This window comes from Patagioenas fasciata, chromosome 30, assembly GCF_037038585.1.
Source record: "Patagioenas fasciata isolate bPatFas1 chromosome 30, bPatFas1.hap1, whole genome shotgun sequence".
Classification (NCBI taxonomy): Eukaryota; Metazoa; Chordata; class Aves; order Columbiformes; family Columbidae; genus Patagioenas; species Patagioenas fasciata.
In genome coordinates, this window is record NC_092549.1 from 2,259,827 (window position 1) to 2,282,528 (window position 22,702).

The 22,702-nt window shown below is 61.3% G+C and overlaps 2 protein-coding genes across 4 annotated transcripts in view; both read left to right on the plus strand.

The window, feature by feature from the left end:
- Positions 1-5,166, plus strand: part of KIRREL1 (kirre like nephrin family adhesion molecule 1) — a 31,069-nt gene extending 25,903 nt beyond the window's left edge. Inside the window, exons 6-15 of one of the 2 annotated variants that reach the window (XM_065857904.2) lie at positions 313-418; positions 527-675; positions 757-884; positions 971-1,097; positions 1,215-1,315; positions 1,405-1,603; positions 1,724-1,855; positions 1,986-2,125; positions 2,227-2,304; positions 3,123-5,166. In XM_065857904.2, coding sequence (XP_065713976.1) covers positions 313-418; positions 527-675; positions 757-884; positions 971-1,097; positions 1,215-1,315; positions 1,405-1,603; positions 1,724-1,855; positions 1,986-2,125; positions 2,227-2,304; positions 3,123-3,593 — 1,631 coding nt within the window. In that variant the 3' untranslated portion in view covers positions 3,594-5,166. The remainder of the gene's footprint in view (positions 1-312; positions 419-526; positions 676-756; positions 885-970; positions 1,098-1,214; positions 1,316-1,404; positions 1,604-1,723; positions 1,856-1,985; positions 2,126-2,226; positions 2,305-3,122) is intronic. The other variant, XM_065857905.2, reaches the window with a different exon arrangement.
- Positions 5,167-14,176: 9,010 nt separating this feature from the next.
- LOC136112957 (SLAM family member 8-like) lies at positions 14,177-21,424 on the plus strand. 2 transcript variants are annotated; one of them, XR_011736056.1, is made up of 7 exons: positions 14,177-14,653; positions 17,090-17,431; positions 18,573-18,866; positions 18,980-19,099; positions 19,186-19,266; positions 20,424-20,548; positions 20,644-21,424. XR_011736056.1 is itself a non-coding variant. In XM_065857894.2 (7 exons), exons 1-6 carry the CDS (start codon positions 14,581-14,583, stop codon positions 20,538-20,540), a joined length of 1,038 nt encoding a protein of 345 aa, XP_065713966.1. In that variant the 5' UTR covers positions 14,179-14,580; the 3' UTR covers positions 20,541-20,548; positions 20,644-21,424. The 2 variants fall into 2 exon arrangements, 1 of the variants encoding a protein (XP_065713966.1); XM_065857894.2 differs by having other exon boundaries at positions 14,179-14,653; positions 19,186-19,277.
- The last annotated feature ends 1,278 nt before the right edge of the window (positions 21,425-22,702 follow it).

Genomic DNA, 22,702 nt, shown 5'->3' on the forward strand with positions numbered 1-22,702 from the left:
AAGGGATACGGGGTGGCCGTGGCGAGCACCCACACCAGTAAGGGATATGGGGTGCCCATGCAAGCACCCACACTGGAATGGGATGCTGGGTGCCCAGGGTGAGCACCCACACCTGGCAGGAATCCTGGGTGCCCACACCAGGCAGGGACACTGGGCACTCACCACGGGCAGGGACGTCCCCGCACTGAGCGCTGCAGCTTTTGGGGTGTCCTGGGTGCTGCGTGGGGAGGGGGCGATGGGGGACACCCCCGTTGTGTCCCCTCCGCCACACCGAACCCGTGACACTGTGACATCTCCATCCGCCCCCCGCAGATCCCCCGACCGTCACTCTGTCCATCCAGCCCCAGACGGTGCAGGAGGGTGAGAGGGTCGTGTTCACCTGCATGGCCACTGCCAACCCCGAGATCAAAGGCTACAGGTGAGGGTCGTCCCCACATCTCCTGCCTTGGTTTCAGCATCCTATGGGGATCACAGGGTGGGGGGGGGGCCCTGAACGCACCCACCTCAGGGTTCTGCCCCCCTCCAGGTGGGCCAAGGGCGGGGTGATCATCGAGGACGCCAAGGAGAACCGGTACGACACGCAGGTGGATTACACCTTCTTCACGGAGCCCGTCTCCTGCGAGGTGCACAACGACATCGGCAGCACCAACGTCAGCACGCTGGTGGACGTGCACTGTGAGTGCGGCAGCATCCGTGTCCCCCCCCGCGCTGCTGCTGCCCCCCGGCACTGCCCTGTCACCCTCTTCCCCTCTCCAGTCGCCCCTCGGATCGTGGTGGACCCCAAACCCACCGTCACGGACATCGGCTCCGACGTGACGCTGACGTGCGTGTGGTCCGGCAACCCGCCGCTGACCCTCACCTGGACCAAAAAGGAGTCCAACATGGTAGGGCGGGGTGGTCGAGCTGGGGGCCAGCTCCACGGGGGGGTCCTGTACCCTGTCCCTAAAGCCCCCACGGTATTTGCATCCAGGTCCTGAGCAACAGCAACCAGCTGTACCTGAAATCCGTCACCCAAGCGGACGCGGGGCAGTACGTCTGCAAAGCCATCGTCCCCCGCATCGGCGTGGGCGAGCGCGAGGTCACCCTCTTTGTCAACGGTGAGTGTGTCCCCAACCCTATAGAACATGCACCGACCCCCCCGAGCACCCAGGTTGCGATGCCTGCGATGAGCGATGTCCGCGGGGTTTTGGTAAAGCCCCCCGCAACTCCCGCAGGACCCCCCATCATCTCGAGCGAGGCCGTGCAGTACGCCGTGCGCGGGGACCGCGGCAAGGTGGAGTGTTTCATCGGCAGCACGCCGCCCCCGGACCGCATCGTGAGTGACGGGGTGCCGGGGGGGTTCCGGGGCCACTGCCGAGCCGCAGGTGCTGACACGGCCCCTCTCCCCCACCCCGGCGGGGCCAGGCGTGGGCCTGGAAGGAGAACATTTTGGAGGCGGGGACGCTGGAGCGGTACACGGTGGAGCGGACGAACACGGGCAGCGGGGTGCTCTCCACCCTCACCATCAACAACGTCATGGACGCCGACTTCCAGACGCGCTACAACTGCACGGCCTGGAACAGCTTCGGGCCGGGCACCGCCATCATCCAGCTGGAGGAGAAAGGTACAGGCGGCGCCGTGCCGGGGACGCCGGGGACCCCAGCCGGGTCTCAGGGCTGCAGCGAGGGTGGGGACCATCCTGCTGCAGCCGCCCCCTGGCAGTGTCTCTGTCCCCTGTCCCCAGCTAACGTGTCCCCATCTCCTGTAGAGGTGTTGCCCGTGGGCATCATCGCCGGGGCCACCATCGGGGCCAGCATCCTCGTCATCAGCTTCCTCGTTGCGCTCGCCTGCGTCCTTTACCGGCGCCGCAAAGGAAGTGAGTGGGGGACACGGACACGGCGGGGACTGTGGCAGAGGGGACCGTGGGTGGGAGGATTCACCCATGGCGAGGGGACCTCCCGGGCCGTGCCCCCGCCGCGTCACCTCCGTCTCCGACGTGTCCCCAGGCCGCAAGGATGTCACCCTGCGCAAGCTGGACATCAAGGTGGAGACGGTGAACAGGGAGCCCCTGACGCTGCACACGGACCGTGAGGAGGACACGGCCAGCGTGTCCACGGCCACCCGCGTCATGAAGGCCATCTACTCGGTAGGGGACACCCCACGCTGGGGGGGTCACCCTGCGGTGTCTGCACCGGGGTGGATGGGACCAGGGAGGAATGAGCGCGCCCCTCCCGTCCTTTCTTGCAGTCGTTCAAGGATGATGTGGATTTGAAGCAGGACCTTCGCTGCGACACCATCGACACCCGCGAGGAGTACGAGCTCAAGGTCTGGTGATGGTCCTGGGGCGTGTGGGGCACAAACAAGGGGCAGGTTTTAGAATTAGAGAATTATTTTGGTTGGAAAAGACCTTTAAGATCGAGTACACCCATTCCCCACCCCAGCGCTGCCCCATGTCCTCATGTCTGTCTGCCCAACCCTCCAGGGATGGTGACTCCAGCACTGCCCTGGGCAGCCTGTTCAATGCCCCACAGCCCTTTGGGGAAGAAATTGTTCCCCAAGATCCCATCTCCAATCTCTATTTGTGATGCTGAGGGTGGGGAGACTCTGGCCCAGGTTGCCCAGGGAGGTGGTTGATGCCCCATCCCTGAGAACACCCAAGGTCAGCTTGGATGTGGCTCTGAGCAACCTGGTCTGGTTGGAGATGTCCCTGATCTGGTTGGAGATGTCCCTGGTCTGGTTGGATGTCCCTGATCTGCTGGAGATGTCCCTGCCCATGACTGGATGGTCTTTGAAGGTCCCTCCCAACCCAAACCCTTCCACGATCACAGAATCACCATTTTGGTTGGGCAAGACCCTCCAGATCATGGAGTCCAACCATAACCCAGCTCTAGCACTGCCCCATGTCCTGAGAACCTCATGTCCGTCTGTCCAACCCTCCAGGGATGGTGACTCCAGCACTGCCCTGGGCAGCCTGTTCAATGCCCCACAGCCCTTTGGGGAAGAAATTGTTCCCAGATCCAACCTCAACCTCCCCGGCACAACTTGAGGCCGTTTTGTCCCAGGTCGCGTGGCCGCGTGATGCTCAGCAGACAGCTGGGACTCGGGGGGGATCAGCACACCCCCCAACACCCCTCTCCCCGCAGGACCCCACCAACGGCTACTACAACGTGCGTGCCCACGAGGACCGCCCGTCCTCCCGCACCGTCCTCTACACCGACTACCGCAACCCCGGCCCGGCGCGCTACGACACCCGCCCCCCGTCCCGCCTGTCGCACTCCAGCGGCTACGCCCAGCTCAGCACCTACAGCCGCGGCCCCGCGTCCGACTACAACGCCGAGGTGGCCCCGGGCCCCGGCCCCGCTCCCGGCACGGCGGGCGGCGAGACGGCGAGCCAGCTGTCCTATGAGAACTATGGGGGTCACGCCGCCTTCCCGGCCGGCGCTGGCTATGCCACCTACCGCCTGGGGTACGGGCAGCCCCCCGGGCTGGAGCGGGCGCCCTATGACGCCTACGACCCCATGGGCAAGTACCCCAGTGCCACGCGCTTCTCCTACACCTCCCAGCACTCGGACTACGGGCAGCGCTTCCAGCAGCGGATGCAGACGCACGTCTAGGGCGGGCGGGGGGCGCAGCGCAGGCTGGGGGGGCACAGGTACCTCACGACTGTCCCCTGATATTCAGGGGCTCATCCTGACCCTCTGGCCCCGCTGGAGTGCCCGTGCTGTGCCACCAAGCCCGGCAGGGACGTCCCCGAGTCCCTTTGAGCTTCCACTCATCCCGTTTGGTTTTCCGGTACCTTCCTGGAGGAGGGGAGGGCTGGGGGTGCGGGCGCCCATTGGAGACGACTCCGCAACCCCGGACCCCCCCACCCCGCGTTCCACGGGGCCGGATCCGTCCCCAATGGGTCCCCAGCACCCACCTCTGTCCCCAGCAGGAGCGGGGGTGGCACGTGAGCCGCCTCCAGGCCTCCCCATCCCAGCAGACCCCACGCGGGGGTGCTATATGTGCTCTATACATACGCGCACATAGACGCAACACCCGGGTTTTTGTGTTGTCCCAAAAAAGCCCCGTTCCCATTCCCTGTGCCTTGATTTTGGGGACAGCCCCCGCGGGGGGGCCGGCTCCCCCCATTCCCGTCCATCCCATTGGCCTCTGCCCCCACCCTGGGGGTGTCTGGGGGGGTCGGGACCAGCGTGACCCCGGTGTCCCCGTGTTCCCCACACACACACGCTCCTACCGAGGGGGGCTGTCTGTCCCACCGCTGGTGTGGGTGTGTGGGGGGGTCCCCTTATGAATGTATATACAGGTGTATATGGGGGGGCCACCAGCAAGTGTTACAGCTTCTCACCCCCCCTCCAGTTTGGTAAATGTTTTGGGACTGGGAGCACTGGGCTGGGGGGGCAGTTTTGTTCAGGAGCTGGGGAACGATGTGGGGTGTTTTTGGGGTGGGGGTGGAGGCGTGAGGTGGGATTTTTGTCTGGGGGGGGGCCCTTCCCATTCACTTCGTTGTCCCTGGGTCCCCCAGGATCAGGTACGAAACATCGAGCACCCCCCCTACACCCCCTTCCCAGCTGCCACAGGTACGATTTGGGGGGGCGGCTGGGAAGGGGCTGGGGGCCCCCCTTTTTCCCCTTGGCCCCCCAGAGGTACTGTCAGGATGGGCCAAACCCTGGAAGGTGCTGAGCCCCTGCCCAGCCTGACCCCCCCACCGCAGGACCTCGTGCCATTCGCAATGGTGCCTGATTTAACCCTCCTCCTCCTCCTCCTCCTCTGCCCACATCATGTGTCCTCCCCCCACCAGGGACAACCCCATTTTTTGGGGGGGGTCCCACGCCAGGTGCTGCACCCCCATGTCAATAGCAATAGCCAGCCTGGGGGGGATGGGGGGCTGCGAATCGAAGCCGAAGCTTTAATTAAAACTCCCCCCATCCCGGGGTGGGAATGGGGCCCCCCCAGGCCACAGCTGAGCCCCCCGACACCAAGCGAGAGGGTCCCCCCCCCCCAGCACAGGCTGTTTTAGACCCTTAGAGACACGTATCTGTGACCCCCAACCTCCCATTTTTTATTTGTCATTTTCCTTTTTTTTAAATATTATGTACTATATTTTTAGTCTTAAACACGATATATTATATATATTTAATTTTTTATATATATATATAAATATAAATGTTCAAAAAAAAACTCAAAGGGGCCGCACGTCGTCTTTGTTCTGCATGATGGGGGGGAGTGACCCCCCAATGGGACAGAGCAGCTCTGCACGGTGCTGGGGGACACGGGGGCAACACTTGAACCCCAGGCAATGTTCCCAGGGGTCCCCTGGCCCCGCAGCCAAGGGCTGGACAGGGTTTTCTATGTCAGTTTTTCCCCACAAACGGGCTCGTTTAATGGTTTCTTTTCCCCCAAACGCAGCTCGTTACTCGGCGCGTTTCCACGCCTGGTTTATTACGCATGAACCAAGCGATCCGCCCGCTGCTCCCCGGGACGCATCTTTAGAACGAAAAGGGAAGGAAAAACAGGCGCTTTGTCATTTTTAATGGTTTTTAGCGGAGCGGGCGGGTGGGAGCGTGTCCAGCGCAGCCATTAAGTTTCCTCTCCGTTCATAACCCAAACGCCGCCACACAAACCAAGGCAGCGGCTTCGAAGAGACGCACTCAGTGCCGAAATCCGGGCACTGGGGGGGGTCTTTTCCCACTAAACACCCCCCTCTGCTCACTAATTCATTCCCGAGGTGGCTGCACATTTATTTCCCGAGGTGGTTCTGTGTTTATTCCCCACAGCAGCTCAGCAATCCCTCCCCTGGCTCTTCCTCCCCGTTTCCCTTCCCTTGCAGCCTTGGGGGGGCCACCTCATGTTTAATTCACTTCCATCCTCGGGTGCCCATCCTCCTCTCCATGCGACATCAAGGGGGGTGGCAAGCGAGGTGAAACCCCCCCCTCATCCTGGTGTTCAGACCAACACACACTCACCCTCGGCCGAATCTGCGGTGGAAACACCAGCCAGGCAATAATCACAACTCCGCAGCCTTTTCCTTATCAGGAGCCTGTTTACCGGTGGTACCGAAATTTAACTCCGAGTCGCCCTGACAGCTGCAGCAGGTTGGGGAAAAGAATATATATAAATAAATTAAATAAAGATTCCTTCAAGAAAACTGTTATTTGCCTCTCGGAGCCCAGCGCCCGATAATAACACGTGTAACCAAACCGAGATACGACGCCTGGCCCTTCCCGCACCACCGGGAATTTAATCTTCCAGCCCCTCTGCGACGCGGCCCGGTGATAAAACATAATTTGATTACATTCCTAATAAATCAGGAGAGTAAAAAGACAGAGGGAGGGTTGAGGTTTCCCTGTCTGCGTAGCACAGGGAGGGGAAATGGGGGTTAACGTCAGCACCCCGGCTGCTGCTTCTTGTGCTTTGGGGCTGCGGTGGCAGCGCCAGGGGGACCCATGGGGTGAGACGGGACAGGGAATGGGATGAAATGGGGTCTGAGAGCCGTGAGATGGCTGCAAAGTGCTGGTTCGTGTGGGTGAGGAGTCGCTGTGCCCGTCACCAGCTCCTGTCCTGGCCACGCTCCCCTGCGCTGGAAGGGCCACCCGTGTGCGTTCATCTCCATCCAACACATCATGTGTGCAGAGGGCAGTGGGGAAACCCCCGAACCCCTCGGTCCCTGGTTGTGTGGGGACGTTCAGGTGCGGAGGTGACAGAAATGTTCTTGTTTTGGCACAAAAATCCAGCGCGTGGCCACTGCTGCCCACAGGCCTCGTTTTCTCCTGTGCCTCAGTTTCCCCCCCGCCTCAGTCTCCCCTGTACCGCCGTTTCCTCCCCGCCCCCAGGGCTCTGGCTGGGCCAGGTCCCTGCTCAGCACCAAGCCACAGCACAAGGTGACACAAGTGACCACAGCACAATGTGACACAGTGGCCACCCCTCCAGCCACGACCCCGCAGGGTCCCCGACCAGGCTGGCTGCGGGGATGGGGGAATGAGGGGGCGAGACCCCCCCAGCACCAGGGCTCAGCCCTCACTGCCTCAGCCCTGGCACCTCCAGGGCAGTCGCCCCGGCTCACCTGAGGTGCCCCAGCACCGGGAACCGAGCGCCCCCGCCCCGCTCCACGCCCCCGCCACGCCCGGCACTGCGGCGCCCGCCCCTCAGCGGGTCTATTTATAGCCTCGGGAATCTCGCGAGACTCAGGCAGTGCTACCGTCAGCTGAGAACGAGGCCTGTGGGCGGGGCTTGGCTGCTGTTCTGTGCGTCATCACTGGGCGCCAGTGAGGCCGGCGGTGGGGGGTGTTTGGGGTCTGGCGGAAGCGCCGGGGGTCCTGGGGACGCGGGGTTAAGGGGACCTGGGGGTTTGGGGCTGAGGAAAACCACGGCTGGGGGCCTTGGGGGTCGGCTGCCCCCATAGCTCAAGAGTGAGTGCTGGATTTTGCACCTGGGACACACAGCCCTGGCTGTGTGGACAGGCGGGGGGTGAGGTGCTGGAGAGCAGCTCCATGGGGAGGGGCCTGGGGGTCTGGTCAGTGGCCAGTTGAACGTGGGCCACCAGTGTCCCTGGAGCCATGGGGGACACGTGTCCCGGTACACCCAGCACAGCATGGGCGGGGGGATTGGCCTCACCTCCAGCATTCACTGTGTGCGGGGCTGGGGACACGGGGTAAAGGACATAAACCTGCTGGAGGGTGACCTGGTGTCGTGGGTTTAGGTTGAGGGTGATAATAAAACCCTGGCAGGTGCGTTGTTAACCCATCTCCCCCCTTTCCTCCTTTTACCCGTCCATCTCCCCCCTTCCAACCAATTACAGGCGATCGGGAGGAAAAGAAGGACAGAGAGAAGAGAGTTGGAAAACTTAGAAGTGTTTTGCTAATGCTGCTGATAAAACAGAGAAAATAATACAAAATATACAAACCCAATGTTCAAAGTCTCAGCAACTGCAGAGCCGGCAGCCGAAGTCCTGGACTGGATTCTGCAGCAACCGGAGCTGGATTCAGTCTGTCACTGGCCTCAGTTCACAAGCCAGCAACCAAAGTCCTGGACTGGACTCTCCAGCCAGCAGTATCACAGTATCACAGTATGTTTGGGATTGGAAGGGACCTCAAAAGATCATCCAGTCCAATCCCCCTGCTGGAGCAGGAACGCCTAGGTGAGGTCGCACAGGAATGTGTCCAGGCGGGCTTTGAATGTCTCCAGGGAAGGAGACTCCACAACCCCCCTGGGCAGCCTGTTCCAGTGCTCTGTTACCCTCACTGAGAAGAAGTTCTTTCTCAAATTTAAGTGGAACCTCTTGTGTTCCAGCTTGATCCCATTACCCCTTGTCCTATCATTGTTTGCCACTGAGAAGAGCCTGGCTCCATCCTCGTGGCACTCACCCTTTATATATTTATAAACATTAATAAGGTCACCCCTCAGTCTCCTCTTCTCCAAACTAAAGAGCCCCAGCTCCCTCAGCCTTTCTTCATAAGGGAGATGCTCCACTCCCTTAATCATCTTTGTTGCCCTACGCTGGACCCTCTCCAGCAGTTCCCTGTCCTTCCTGAACTGAGGGGCCCAGAACTGGACACAATATTCCAGATGGGGTCTCACCAGGGCGGAGTAGAGGGGAGCTGGATTCAGTCTGTCACTGGCCTCAGTTGGCAGGGACGACTCACAAGGTCCTCTCCTAATGTCACCATAAGGAAACAGGGCGAGATCCTCGTGATCTCCCACTTCTCTATGAAGTATCAGGTGGATGGGATGGTGTACTCGGTTGGTCAGGTTTTGGTCACCTGTTTCTCGTTGTCCCTCTCGTGAGATGTCCATCCATCCTGATCAATGACCTCACATCCCGTTGCTGTGTTCACCAAAACATGGATCTGTTTTTCCAGGAAAATGCAGCTGATGTGAAGCTTGAGCTGACAGGCAAATTCACTACAAGAGAAACTCATTGTTAACAAAACCAGGACAGTGGTGACAGTGACAGAACCCAGGGAACGGCAGAAGATGTGCCAGGGGGGGTCAGTTGGACAGGACGAGAAGGTTCTTCCCCCAGAGGTGCTGAGCACTGAACAGGCTCCCAGGGAGGTGTCACGGCCTCAGGTGACAGTGTTCAAGTGGACAATGTCCTCAGACACACGGGGTGAGCTGTGGGGTGTCCTGTGCAGGGGCAGCAGTTGGAAGCGATGATCCGTGTGCGTCCAGCCAGCTCGGGACACTCTGAACTCTGTCCCTGGCTGGGAGGCAGCAGCCAGCATTGGGGTCCCCCCAACCTCCACCCTCACAGCCCTAGAGGCCTCTGAACCCCAGCACGGTGACCCCCGAGCAGCTGGGGGGGACCCACAGCACCCAGACTCACACCCAAGGGCAACCGGAGCAGAGGGGCCAGGGCTCCCCAAGTGCTGTGGGGTCTCCTGGGGAAGACGCTGCTTGCGAAGTGCTGAACAGCGTTAGTGCTGCAGGCAGCGCTGCCCAGGAGCCGGTTCTACCCCGGCTGTTGGTGATAAATAATAGAACACGGCTTTTCTCCGCTCCGACCGCCGGCAGCCCCCCCGCAGCCATTTCTGGCGCAGTGGCCTAGTTCACCACGAGCATTGGCGGTGGGGGCGATGCTGTTCAGCGGAGCTCCTCGCAGCAGCTCTTGGTGCTTTACCCGTCACGGCTCTTTTACTGGGGAGCAAAAGCATCTTAAAAACCACAGGGATGCTCCAGGGATGCTGCTGGTTGTGGGCACTCAAAATCTGGTGATCGCTGCGGGGGACACGGGGACCCATGAATTGGATCATGGGGGCAATTTCTTCCCCAAAGGGCTGTGGGGCATTGAACAGGCTGCCCAGGGCAGTGCTGGAGTCACCATCCCTGGAGGGCTGGACAGACGGACATGAGGTTCTCAGGACACGGGGCAGTGCTAGAGCTGGGTTATGATTGGACTCCATGATCTGGAGGGTCTTGTCCAACCAAAATGGTGATTCTGTGATCGTGGAAGGGTTTGGGTTGGGAGGGACCTTCAAAGACCATCCAGTCATGGGCAGGGACATCTCCAGCAGATCAGGGACATCCAACCAGACCAGGGACGTCTAAACCAGACCAGGTTGCTCAGAGCCACATCCAACCCGACCTTGGGTGTTCTCAGGGATGGGGCATCAACCACCTCCCTGGGCAACCTGGGCCAGAGTCTCCCCACCCTCAGCATCGCAAATAGAGATTGGAGACGGGATCTTGGGGGCAATTTCTTCCCCAAAGGGCTGTGGGGCATTGAACAGGCTGCCCAGGGCAGTGCTGGAGTCACCATCCCTGGAGGGTTGGACAGACGGACGTGAGATTCTTGTTTACAGTGGGGAAACACTGAACCCCTTGGTCCCTGGTTGTGTAGGCATGTTCAGGCGCTGAGATGACAGAAATGTCCTTGTTTCGGTGTGCGGCCCTTCCACCAGAGCCGTTGAGATCTTTCAAGCGCTGGGAGCAGATTTACCCTCATCCTTCCCTCCACCACGTGCCAATTGAACGGCAATTTATGGTCAGGACGAGCCGAGTTCTCGGTGGATGATGCGGTTTTCCTGACTGTGACCCAGCGCGGTCCCAGCGCTCGGTGCCTTCGGGATGTCCTCAGTGCTGGGGTCACCCACAAATGGGGTCGGGATGGAGGACCCCACACTGCCCCTGTGGGCACGCAGCGCTTGCCAATCCTCACCCACCAAACGGCGGCTGCCGACCGCGGCTGGTGAGCAGCTCCTGGCACCGTTTCCCGGCTCCGGTGCATTGTGGTTGTGCCAGGCTTGAGGGCACAGGGTACTGCGTTCCTCCTGTGGCCATGGGGCTTGTGTGGCTGCTGCCAGGCTTTAGGTTGTCCCCAAGCTCCCTGGGACAGTAGGATCCGCTTGTGCTGGTGTGTGGAACCACGTCCCATTGCGGAGCCGCTGCCGGACCCTGAGATCCAGAGCTGACGGCTTCCAAAAGGCCTCACACGGCACCACAAGCCACCTCCTGTTTGGGCAGCCCCGTGTCCCCTCACTGCAGCGGGGCGGCTGCCACACCACAGTGACACCGGGGACGCTCCTGGCGATCTGTGCTGTGGCACTGGGCTTTCCCAAAGTCCCCCCTTGGCACCGACCCCGGTGAAGAGGGGACGTGGTGACAGCTCGGACTCCGTGCCCACCCTCACCAACGCTCTCCGCGTTGTGTTGGCACCTCCCGGCCGCCCTTTCTGGAATGTCCCTGTGTTGTGGGGACGTCCCTTGAGAGCCGCAGCCTGTTCCGTGTGTGCCAGTGGGAATGCCGACCTCGATCGCACATCGGGTTCTGAGATCTTTCCCCCGAGGCCCACGGACAGAGTTCAGAGTGTCCCGAGCTGGCTGGACCCACACGGATCATCGCTTCCAACTGCTGCCCCTGCACAGGACAGCCCACAGCTCACCCGTGTGTCTGAGGACGTTGTCCACTTGAACACTGTCACCTGAGGCCGTGACACCTCCCTGGGAGCCTGTTCAGTGCCCAGCACCTCTGGGGGATGAACCTTCTCGTCACGTCCAACTGACCCCCCCTGGCACATCTTCTGCCGTTCCCTGGGCTCTGTCACTGTCACCACTGTCCTGGTTTTGTTAACAATGAGTTTCTCTTGTAGCGAATTTGTCTGCCAGCTCAAGCTTCACATCAGCTGCGTTTTCCTGGAAAAACAGATCCATGTTCTGGTGAACACAGCAATGGGATGTGAGGTCATGGATCAGGATGGATGGACATCTCACAAGAGGGACAACGAGAAACAGGTGACCAAAACCTGACCAACTGAGTACACCATCCCATCCACCTGATACTTCATAGAGAAGTGGGAGATCACGAGGATCTCGCCCCGTTTCCTTATGGCGACATTAGGAGAGGACCTTGTGAGTCGTACCTGCCAACCGAGGCCAGTGACAGAGTGAATCCAGCTCCTGTTGGCTGCATAGTCCAGTCCAGGACTTCGGCTGCTGGCTTGTGAACTGAGGCCAGTGACAGAGTGAATCCAGCTCCGGTTGGCTGGAGAGTCCAGTCCAGGACTTCGGCTGCCAGCTCTGCAGTTGCTGGGACTTTGAAGATTGGGTTTGTATATTTTGTATTATTTTCTCTATTTTATCAGCAGCATTAGTAAAACGTCTTTAATTTTTCCAACTCTCTTCTCTCTGTCCTTCTTTCCCTCCCCATCCTCTGTCCTGAGTGCGAAGGGAGGAGACAGAGGGGCTGAAGCGGGGGAGAGGTTGTTACCGATACATCTGCCGTGGTTTTATTGTCACCCCGCAATCTAAACCCTCGACACCCTGGTATCGCCACAGAGGATCAAGCCCGTAGCATTTCCCAGCGCGATGGTGGGGGAACAACCCGCTGGCTTGTTCCAGGTGCCACAGCCCCCGGTGGCACAAGCACCTCTGCCCGGATTTTCCCAGCACCGCCAGATGCTGCCGGTGTCACCATCCCAGTATAATTTGGGTTGATGGGACTTTCAAGTTCCCCCAGTGCCACCATGAGCAGGGACCTCTCCACCAGCTCCGGTTGCTCAGAGCCCCGTCCAGCCCGGCCTGCGATGTCTCCAGGCATGGGGCAGATGTTGCTCACCTGTTGACATTATATCCATTTTAATTGCAATACTTGGTAATTTGGGGAAAATAGGATAGCGCGGAACTCAATTGTGCGCACCGGACACCAAAATAAGACATTAATCCAATCCTCACCTGAGCTCATGAGGCGCACGGTTCCGATTCACCCCGTGTGTTTCTACGACGTGTATATGAACGTGTAATTTCCCTGCTTGAGACAATTGCTGGGTATCGTATCACTAGATGTCTAATTATATATAATTATGTATTCATCAATATTTATGCTTTACAAATGCAGATAGCTGTACGCGTACCCAAACCCGGCCGCTTTTGTTTCCTGAGGGATGTGGGGGGACCTGCCAGAGTGGTTTTGGGGCGTTTCCCAGCCATCAACAGCCCATGTACCCCCACACCTGCCTCAGTTTCCCCAGCACTATCCATATCTGCAGTTGGAGGTGCCCTGGGACAGCAGCTGGAATCGAGAGTGGTTTGGGGGCATTTCCCGGCCATTGACACCCCATGTCCCCCCACACCTGCATCAGTTTCCCCATCACTTTCCGGATCTGCACCTGAAGGTGCCCTGGGAGAGCAGCCGGAATCGAGAGCAGTTTTGGGGTATTTCCCAGCCATCGACAACCCATGTCACCCCCCACCTGCCTCAGTTTCCCCAGCACTTTCCGTTCCTGCGGTTGGAGGTGCCCTGGGAGAGCAGCTGGAATCGAGAGTGGTTTTGGGGCATTTCCCGGCCATTGACAACCCCTGTTTCCCCCACACCTGCCTCAGTTTCCCCAGCACTTTCCGTATCTGCAGTTAAAGGTGCCCTGGGAGAGCAGCTGGAATCGAGAGCGGTTTGGGGGCATTTCCTGACCATCGACACCCCATGTCCCCCCCACACCTGCCTCAGTTTCCCCAGCACTTTCCGGATCAGCAGTTGGAGGTGCCCTGGGAGAGCGGCCGGAATTGAGAGCAGTTTTGGGGCATTTCCCGGCCATTGACAACCCCTGTTTCCCCCCACAGCTGCCTCAGTTTCCCCAGCACTTTCCGTATCTGCAGTTAAAGGTGCCCTGGGAGAGCAGCTGGAATCGAGAGCGGTTTGGGGGCATTTCCCGGCCATAGACAGCCCCTGTTCAACCCCCACCTGCCTCAGTTTCCCCAGCACTTTCTCGATCTGCAGTTGGAGGTGCCCTGCGAGAGCAGCTGGAATCGAGAGTGGTTTTGGGGCATTTCCTGACCATCGACACCCCATGTAGCCCCACACCTGCCTCAGTTTCCCCAGCACTTTCCGGATCAGCAGTTGGAGGTGCCCTGGGAGAGCGGCCGGAATTGAGAGCAGTTTTGGGGCATTTCCCGGCCATAAACAGCCCCTCTTATCTCCACACACCTGCCTCAGTTTCCCCATCACTTTCCGAATCTGCAGCTGAAGGTGCCCTGGGACAGCAGCTGGAATCGAGAACCGCTGGGAGAGCAGCTGGAATCGAGAGCGGTTTTGGGGCATTTCCCTGCCATCGACACCCCGTGTCCCCCCACAGCTGCCTCAGTTTCCCCAGCACGTTCCAGATCAGCAGTTGAAGGTCCCTGTGTCTCAGCCAAGCCCACGCAGCCCCTTGGGGACGCCCCCTCCCGTGCTGCTTCTGCATCCCAGGGTGCTCGGGCGCCCCAAGGAGCGGAGCTGGGGGTGCTCCCAGCTCCGGCCGGAGCTTCCACAGGGCATTGCTCTCGATATTGGGGAGCTCCGTGTCACGGAGGTGACACACGGGGACAGCGCAGGGCCGTCCGCAGCGTCGATCCGGGCACTCAGCGCTGTCACAGGACCGGGGGTCACCGCACCCCCCCTCGCCGAGCGCTGCGGGTCCCCTGGGCCGCCCCATCGGTGCTTGGGTGAGCTAATTAATGAGCTGGGCGAGCTAATTAATGAGTTAGCGGTTGCTCGCCATGAGCGGCTCCGGCTTCCCACGGGCTGCGGCGAGCGGTGGCTTCGCTCCTCCCCGTCTCTCCCGCCGCTGACGCCGCTCCGGAGCCGCACAAGGACCGAGGAGGAGGAGGAGGAGGAGGAGGAGGAGGAGGAAGAATGGAGGGGGAATGGGCCAGCAGAGGAGCCCGGCTGCCCGCGCTGCTCCTGGCGCTGCTGGGCCTTGGGCCAGGTGAGTGCGGCGGCGACACCGACACCGCGACCCAGACCGGAGCATCGCGGCGGGCGGGATGCTGGTCCCATGCCGCCCGCTCCCTGCCCCTCCATCCCTCCCCACCGCCCCCGGGGCGCTTCCCGGAGCCGCCGCTTGGCCGCTCGAGGCCTAACGAGAGCTTTGGGAGCGACCCCCAGCTCCATCCCCATTCCCTGGTCCCTAACGCGCCCCCCCAGCCCCGTCACCCCCCTCACCCCGGGGGGGCCGGGAGGGATCTGGCAGCAAAGCGGCTCCTTACGTAAAGCAGCAGCGAGGAATCCCCCTTAATTCCCAGCGTGCTAATCCACACATTTAATAATTCCCCTAAAATCTCCGATTCCTACAGAAAGCGCCTCGTAGTGCAGGCAGATTAGCGGGGGGCCGGGGGGGTTTATCTTCCTAACCATTAATTGGCTTCAGGAGCGAGACGGGTGACAAATACCTGACCCAGCTCCGATGCAGAACAGGTTGTCAACGATGCTTCGGAGCCTTCCAGCTGCTTCCTTTGATCAGAATCATTTGATAGCGGCGAAGATGATGAGAATTAGCACCTTAGGCTAAAATCAGCCCTGTAGCTTCATTTATTACATCTTTAGGGTCAGATTTTTAATTATCTTTTATTTTATTGTCTAGCTGTTTGATTTACAATATGAAGATAACACTCTAACACCAGCAACATTCCCATTCGACACCATACAAAGAAAACCTCCCAAACTGGGACCATTTTGGCTGAACTCTCCTATAATTTTCCTCCTCTATGTATTTTCAGCAGTATTTTATACACCTGCATTCCCCAGTCCTAAAGAATCCTTATGTCTAAGTTGCCTTAGTATAGGTGTATATATACCTATATATAGGGGTATATATAAGGAGCACCTCCCCAAGCTGCTCCGTATGCCCAATGAGCTTCTGCTGTTGACCCCAACTCCATCCCCTCTGTCCCCACCCTGGACCCCAATGTGGCACCTTGGGATCCCCAAACCCCCCAACACATCCCCCTGCATGGGCTCAGCATCCTCCCCCCATCTCAGCTCAATGGGGCCCCAAAAACTTGGGGGAAGAGCCGGAAATGGGGGGGATCCCAGATTCGGCTGCAAGGATGGGACTCAAGCCCGGGCGAAGCGGGATCAGAGCCACAACCACCCCGGCGACACAAAGCGCTTCTTAAAGAGCAAAGCGAAGAGGCTGCTTGTGATTTGGGGCTGCCAGGGGGGTTTATACGGAGTAAACACTGCGCTTAATCTGCTTTAATATACAGGCGCATCTGCTCCTGCATCCTGCGGGCGGGGGAGGCGGCGGGGGCGCTGATGCAGGATCCGTCCCCCCCAATGGGGTCCTGGGGTGAAGCCGCTTGTCCCCACCGCGCTGTCCGTCCGGGGGTCCCGGGGTGAAGCCGCTTGTCCCCACTGCACCGTCCGTCCGGGGGTCCTGGGGTGAAGCCGCTTGTCCCCACTGTGCTGTCTGTCCGGGGGTCCTGGAGTGAAGCCGCTTGTCCCCACCGCGCTGTCCATCCGGGGGTCCTGGGGTGAAGCTCCTTGTTCCCACTGCACCGTCCGTCCGGGGGTCCTGGGGTCCTGGGGTGAAGCCGCTTGTCCCCACTGTGCTGTCTGTCCGGGGGTCCTGGAGTGAAGCCGCTTGTCCCCACCGCGCTGTCCGTCCGGGGGTCCTGGGGTGAAGCTCCTTGTCCCCACCGCGCTGTCCGTCTGTCTGCGTGGGACAAGGACGGTGGCAAAGGGACGTGGGGGCCGGGGCTGGTAGAGACAGATGGAGGGTAGGCGGGAGCTGCCAGGAGCGAGGGAGGGGGTGTCGAGAGCCTCCTGGTGCGATTATTGCAGAGAGCTGGCGATGGTGCCAAAAAACACGAGGCTCGGATGGGGGAGCCGCAAGGTGCCCCTCGGATTGGGGGTGATTGGGAATCAGCCCCGTTCTGCCCTTCCCACAGCCACAGGGACCCCCGCAGCCGCCCCCGTGGCCCTAACCTTGTCCATCTTTCGTAGGCATCTGTGCCGAGGGGCGTTTTAAGGCGGACAATGAGGTTTTGCAGCTGCCGGCTGGGAGCTCCTCCCCGGCGCTGCTGGAGCGCTGTGCGGGTGAGCGCCCGGCGCGCCGTTCAGATGGGGCGCCCGCATCTGAACCCGTAGACGTTGGACTTGTCTCATAGAAACCAGTAGCCTAACCCAGAGCCTTTCCCTTCCCGATGGAGCAGGAGGCCGCTCCAGCGCCATCCGGGGTCTTTGGGGGGACACCCGTGTTCCCAGCAACAAGAGGAGACCCGGCGGCTGCGTCAGGGCAGGGGATGCTGATTCTTCCCTCCCCAAAAAACAACCCATCCCTTGGGGTCCTTTTGTCCCCGTCTTGTCCCTGTTGTCCCCACCTTGTCCCCAAGCACCCGGTGACTTTGTGCCTTGTCCACAGAGCTTCTCTATGGCCAAGCGCGGGCGCAGCCCCAGCAGGTGAACGGTGTCCTGGGGGGGTCCGTGCTGCTCTCGCCGGCTCTGCCCCCCAACAAGACGGTGAAGGAGATCGAGTGGAGCTTTTCGGCCGGTGCCGGTGCCATGATTCAAGTGGCCGAGTTCGGCCCCGGCGGCTTCGAGCGCCCCGATCCCAACGACCGGTTTAAGCAGCGGCTGGAGATGTTCAACGAGACGGCGCTGAAGATCAGGGCCCTGGAGCGAGGCGACAGCGGGGTGTACGGGGCGCGGATCAAACTGCACCCCGCGCTGGTGGAGGATCAGACCTTCAGCCTCGCCGTCTACGGTGAGCGGCTGCACGCTGAGGTTTGCAGGGGGAACATAGAACCCCCCCGAGCGCCAGAGCTGCGGCATCGATAGGCGGGGAAACTGAGGCACGGAGCAATGGGGGGTTTACCAGGGTTGTGCCAGACCCCGAGCTTTGCAGCCCCACAGCTCTGTGAAAAGCCAAATGATGCCACCCCAGGGGTCCCCAGGGTGTCCCCAACTGGGGATGAGTGTGACGGCGGGGATGTGACTGGGGGTCCTGGTCATGTCCAGGGTCCCACCCACGCTGCAGTCCTGGCCATACTGGGGGTCCTGGCCATACTGAAGGTCCCATCCATGCTGCAGTCCCGGCCACACTGGGGGTCCTGGCCATACTGGGGGTCCTGATCATGCCCAGGGTCCCGCCCATGCTGCAGTCCCAGCCATACTGGGGGTCCCGGCCATACTGAGGGTCCCACCCATGCTGCAATCCTGGCTATACTGGGGGTCCTGATCATGCCCAGGGTCCCACGAATGCTGCAGTCCTGACCATACTGGGGGTCCTGATCATGCCCAGGGTCCCACCAATGCTGCAGTCCTGACCATACTGGGGGTCCCGACCATACTGGGGGTCCTGGCCATACTGAGGGTCCCACCCATGCTGCAGTCCCGGCCATACTGGGGGTCCTGGCCATACTGGGGGTCCCACCCATGCTGCAGTCCTCACCATACTGGGGCTCCTGGCCATACTGGGGGTCCCAGCCATACTGGGGGTCCTGGCCATACTGGGGGTCCTGATCATGCCCAGGGTCCCGCCCATGCTGCAGTCCCAGCCATACTGGGGGACCCGACCATACTGAGGGTCCCACCCATGCTGCAGTCCCGGCCATACTGGGGGTCCCGGCCATACTGGGGTGCTGGCCATACCGGGAGTCCCAACCATACTGGGGGTCCTGGCCATACTGAGGGTCCCACCCATGCTGCAGTCCCGGCAATACTGGGGGTCCCAGCCATACTGGGGGTCCTGATCATGCCCAGGGTCCCACCCATGCTGCAGTCCCGACCATACTGGGGGTCCCAGCCATACTGGGGGTCCTGGCCATACTGAGGGTCCCACCCATGCTGCAGTCCCGACCATACTGGGGGTCCCCGCGCTGATCTGCACCCCGTGTCGGGCGCAGAGTCGGTGCCGAGCCCCCGGACCCGCAGCCAGCTCCTGGCCAGCACCTTGGAGTGGTGCAACCTGACGCTGCAGTGCCAGGGCGCCGGCAAGGGCGCCGTCAACGTCACCTGGAAGAGGGACAACGTCACCCGCGAGCTGGCCGCCGACCGCCACCAGCTGTCCCCCGACGGGACCACCCTGCGGCTGGCCCTGCCGCCCGCCGCCGCCAACGGCACCTACGCCTGCACCGTCAGCAACCCCGCCGACCGCAAGGTCGTCCTGTTCGACCTGCAGACCATCTGCCAGGGCGGAGGTGAGGCCCCCGCCCCGAGGATGCTCGGGGGTCCCATGGCAGGGTCGGCACAGGGTGGGCTCAGCCTTTAGGGGGGGTTGGCGCCACTCAGTGCCTCTCTCTGCGCCCCCCAGGGGGACAAACGGCCTTCTCCAAGTCGGGGTACATCGTCCTGACCCTCATCCTGCTGGCAGTGAGCCTGGGGGGCGCCTTCTGGTGCTGGCGCATGAACAGCGAGAAGGCGGCAGACCCAGGTCAGTGAATGCGCCGGCGCTCCGGGGTGGGTGGAATGCTGGGGGGGGGCGTTCCCAGCCCTTCCTGACCCCCTGTTCCCATGCAGCTGCCACCCCCACGGTGCCCGCCGAGGAGAGCCCCTCCGAGCCCCAGTACACAGAGATCGAGCGCAGGAGCCCCCCGGAAGGTAATGACCAGGTGAGGCCCCAGGGGGCTGGGTGGGGGGTCCCGGCCACACTGGGGGCCGAGCCACATGGGGGTCACAGCCGCAGTGGGGTCCTGACAAGCCTGGGGGTCACAGCCATGTCAGGGGCCTCATCATGCTGGGGGTCTTGGTGACACTGAGGTCGTGGCCACAGCACTGGGGGTCCCAGCCACACTGGGGTTCTCAACCACATGGAAGTCATTGCATCATGGGGGTCCCAGCCGTACTGGGGGTCCCAGTCACATGGAAGTCATCGCATACTGGGGGTCCCAGCCACATGGAAGTCATCACATCATGGGGGTCCCAGCCATTCTGGGGGTCCCAGCCACATGGTGGTCACAGCCATGGGTCTGGTCATGCTGGGGGTCTTGGTGACACCAATGTCATGGCCACACTGAGGGTCTCAGCCACATGGAAGTCACAGCATCATGGGGGTCCCAGCCACATTGGGGGTCCCAGCCACACTGAGGGTCTCAGCCACATGGAAGTCATCGCACCATGGGGGTCCCAGCCATGTCACATGGTGGTCACAGCCGTGTCAGGGGTCTGGTCACACTGGGGGTCTTGGTGACACCAATGTCATGGCCACACTGAGGGGCTCAGCCACACTGGGGGTCCTGACAACAATGGGGGGCCCGGCCACACTGGGATCAAAGTAACACTGGGATCGCGGCATCATGGGGGTCCCAGCCGCATTGGGGTCCTGGCCACACTGAGGGGCCCAGTTGTGTTGGGGTCATGGCCACACCGGGGTCATTGCAACCATGGGGGTCCCAGCCACACCAGGGATCCTGGTCGTGGGGGGGGTCCCAGCCATACCGGGGGTCCCGGCCATACTGGGGGTCCTGGTCGTGCCCAGGGTCCCACCCATGCTGCAGTCCTCACCATACTGGATGTCCCGGCCATACTGGGGGTCCTGGTCATGCCAAGCGTCCCACTCATGCTGCAGTCCCAGCCATACTGGGGGTCCTGGCTGTACTGAGGGTTGGGGTCCTGGCCGTAGTGGGGTCCTGACCATATGGGGGTCCCAGCCCCACAGGCCACTCCAGGCACCTGCCAGCCCTGGGTCAGGCTGGGCTCAGTGCTGGGGTCTCCCGGGGCTGGTGGGTCCCTCAGCACCCCCCCGATTTCTGCTGCAGGGCCCCGGTCACCCCAAAACTAACGGGGAGCAGAGCTCTCCGCAGAAAGCGCCGGTCAGCACCGTCTATGAGCAGATCAGCCGAGCGCCAGAGGACACGGCCGAGGAGGTGACATAGGCCCACAGGTGCGCTGGGGTGCTCCCCAAAGGGTCCCGGGGCTGGGGGGTCCATGTGGGGAGCCCCCAAATCCCGTCACCTCCGCGGGCTCCTCCGTCCGCAGGCACCCGCGGCGCCGGAGCACCGGGATGTCCCAGAAGGGCTGTACAGTGCGTTGTGTGCCAAACCCCACCCCTCCGGCCCCCCTTTCGGCTCCGGGGATGGACGGCACCGTCTCGGGGCGACAACCGTTCGGACGCTGCCCCCCCCACGCCGGTTCCTCCCCAACCTCCTTGTCTGACGCCCCCCCAGACTGTTTGGGGAGCGGGACCCCGGATTGAAGCGGAGACTCGTGGTGACGGCGAAGTGCGGGGAGCCTGCGCGGCCCCTGGGTGCCCCGGGATGGGGGGACCCCGGGGGTCACCTCCCATGTGCCACCGTGGCCGGCTTGGCCGGGGCTGGGGGACATCCCGGTGTTGGTCTGGCCGTGTCACCTCGGTGTGACACTGCGGGGCCATGGGGAGGCCCCCGGGGTAGTGGAACCCCCAATGTCCCCCCCAACCCTCCGGGGTCTCGCAGGGACCCCCCATGGGGAGGTGCCCACCTGCTCCACCACTGCCACAGAGACATCGGGGGACACTGGGGCGTCCCCCCAGCTCCGGCACACGCGGCTCCACTGTGGCACCTCCGGGGACACAGAGAGACACAGAAGGGACCGTCACCCCTGTGAATGTGTTGAGCAGCACTCCCTTTCCCCCCGGCCCCCCCATAGCTGTTGCCTGTAGCCCGTGCACTGTTGCGATGGGGGGGTCTCACTGCCTGCGCACCCAGCACCCGCTGCCATGGGCCCTCGCTCGGCCGGACCCCCCGTCCTGTAACACAGCAAATAAATGTTGGTGAGATCACAGCGGAGAGCTGGGGGGGCACATGGGCAAGCGTGTGTGTGCGTGTGGGTGCGTACGTGTGCAACCGTGTGCATATGTACACGTGAGTGCGTATGTGTGCAGGCGTGTGCAGGCATGGGCAGGTGTGTCCAAGCATGCACGTGTGTGTGCAAGGGTGTGGAGGTGTGTGCAAGCAGGTATGGAAGGGGACCGTGTATGCAGGCATGTGCAAGCACACGTGTGTGCACGCGTGCATTTGTGTACAAGCATGTGCAGGTATGCACAAACATGTATGTGTGTGTGCAAAGATGTACATGTGCAGGCACGTGCATGTGTGTGCAAGCATGTGTAGGTGTGTGCAAGCGTGTACATCTGTGTGCAAGCGTGTGCATGCATGTGCAGGCAGGTACATGTGTGTGCAGGCAGGTACATGTGTGTGCAAGCAGGTGCAGGTGTGTGCAGGCATGTGCATGTGTGTGCATGTGTGTGCATGCAGGTGCAGGTGTGTGCAGGCGTGTTCATGTGTGAGCGGGCATATACATGTGTGTGCAGGCATGTGCATGGACATGCAGGAGTGTACACGTGTGTGCAAGTGTGTACATGCATGTGCATGCATATGCAGGCATGTGCAAGCATGTACACATGTGTGCAAGCATGTGCAGTTGTGTGCAAGCATGTGCAGTTGTGTGCAAGCATGTACATGTGTGTGCATGTATGTACAGGTGTGTGCAGGTATGTTCGTGTGTGTACGTGTGTGCATGCAAGTGCAGGTGTGTGCAAGCATGTATGTGTGTGTGCGGCATATACGTGTGTGTGCAACCATGTGCATGCATGTGCAGGCATGTACAAGTGCATGCGAGTGCGTACATGTGTGTGCAAACATGTGCATGCATATGCAGGCGTGTGCAAGCATGCACATGTGTGCAAGCCTGTCCATGCGTGTGCACACGTGTGCACGCCTGTTTCTCTGTGCGTTGCACGTGGCCTCGTTGCCGTCAGAGCCCCCGGGGCCGTGCAAACCGCCCGGGTTGGGGCTGCACCCCAAGGATTCTCAGCCCCCGTGCACACGGGGCTGCAGCCGCCCCCGCTCCCCTTTTCGGAAGGCGGCACCAGCACCGGTGTCACCTGGTCCCCTCCGCTCCGGGCCCTGCGCTGCCTGTGCCAGCCCGGCCCCACATGGCCCCAGAGCCGCGGGGCTGTCACAGACAGAGTCTCCATCGCAGCCGGGATGTGGCGGGAGCCCGGAGGGTGACAGTGCCCTGGGGACACGGCTCCTGCTGCCGGGGGCTCTGCTTCAGG

What these genes read in the sequence shown, in the direction of transcription:
- LOC136112957 (XM_065857894.2), top strand. Translation starts at nt 14,581, where the DNA reads ATGGAGGGGGAATGGGCCAGCAGAGGAGCCCGGCTGCCCGCGCTGCTC. An exon ending in CTTCAGCCTCGCCGTCTACG is followed by an intron (nt 17,432 to 18,572) that starts GTGAGCGGCTGC and finishes TGTCGGGCGCAG; the next exon opens with AGTCGGTGCCGAGCCCCCGG. An exon ending in CCCCGGAAGGTAATGACCAG is followed by an intron (nt 19,278 to 20,423) that starts GTGAGGCCCCAG and finishes TTTCTGCTGCAG; the next exon opens with GGCCCCGGTCACCCCAAAAC.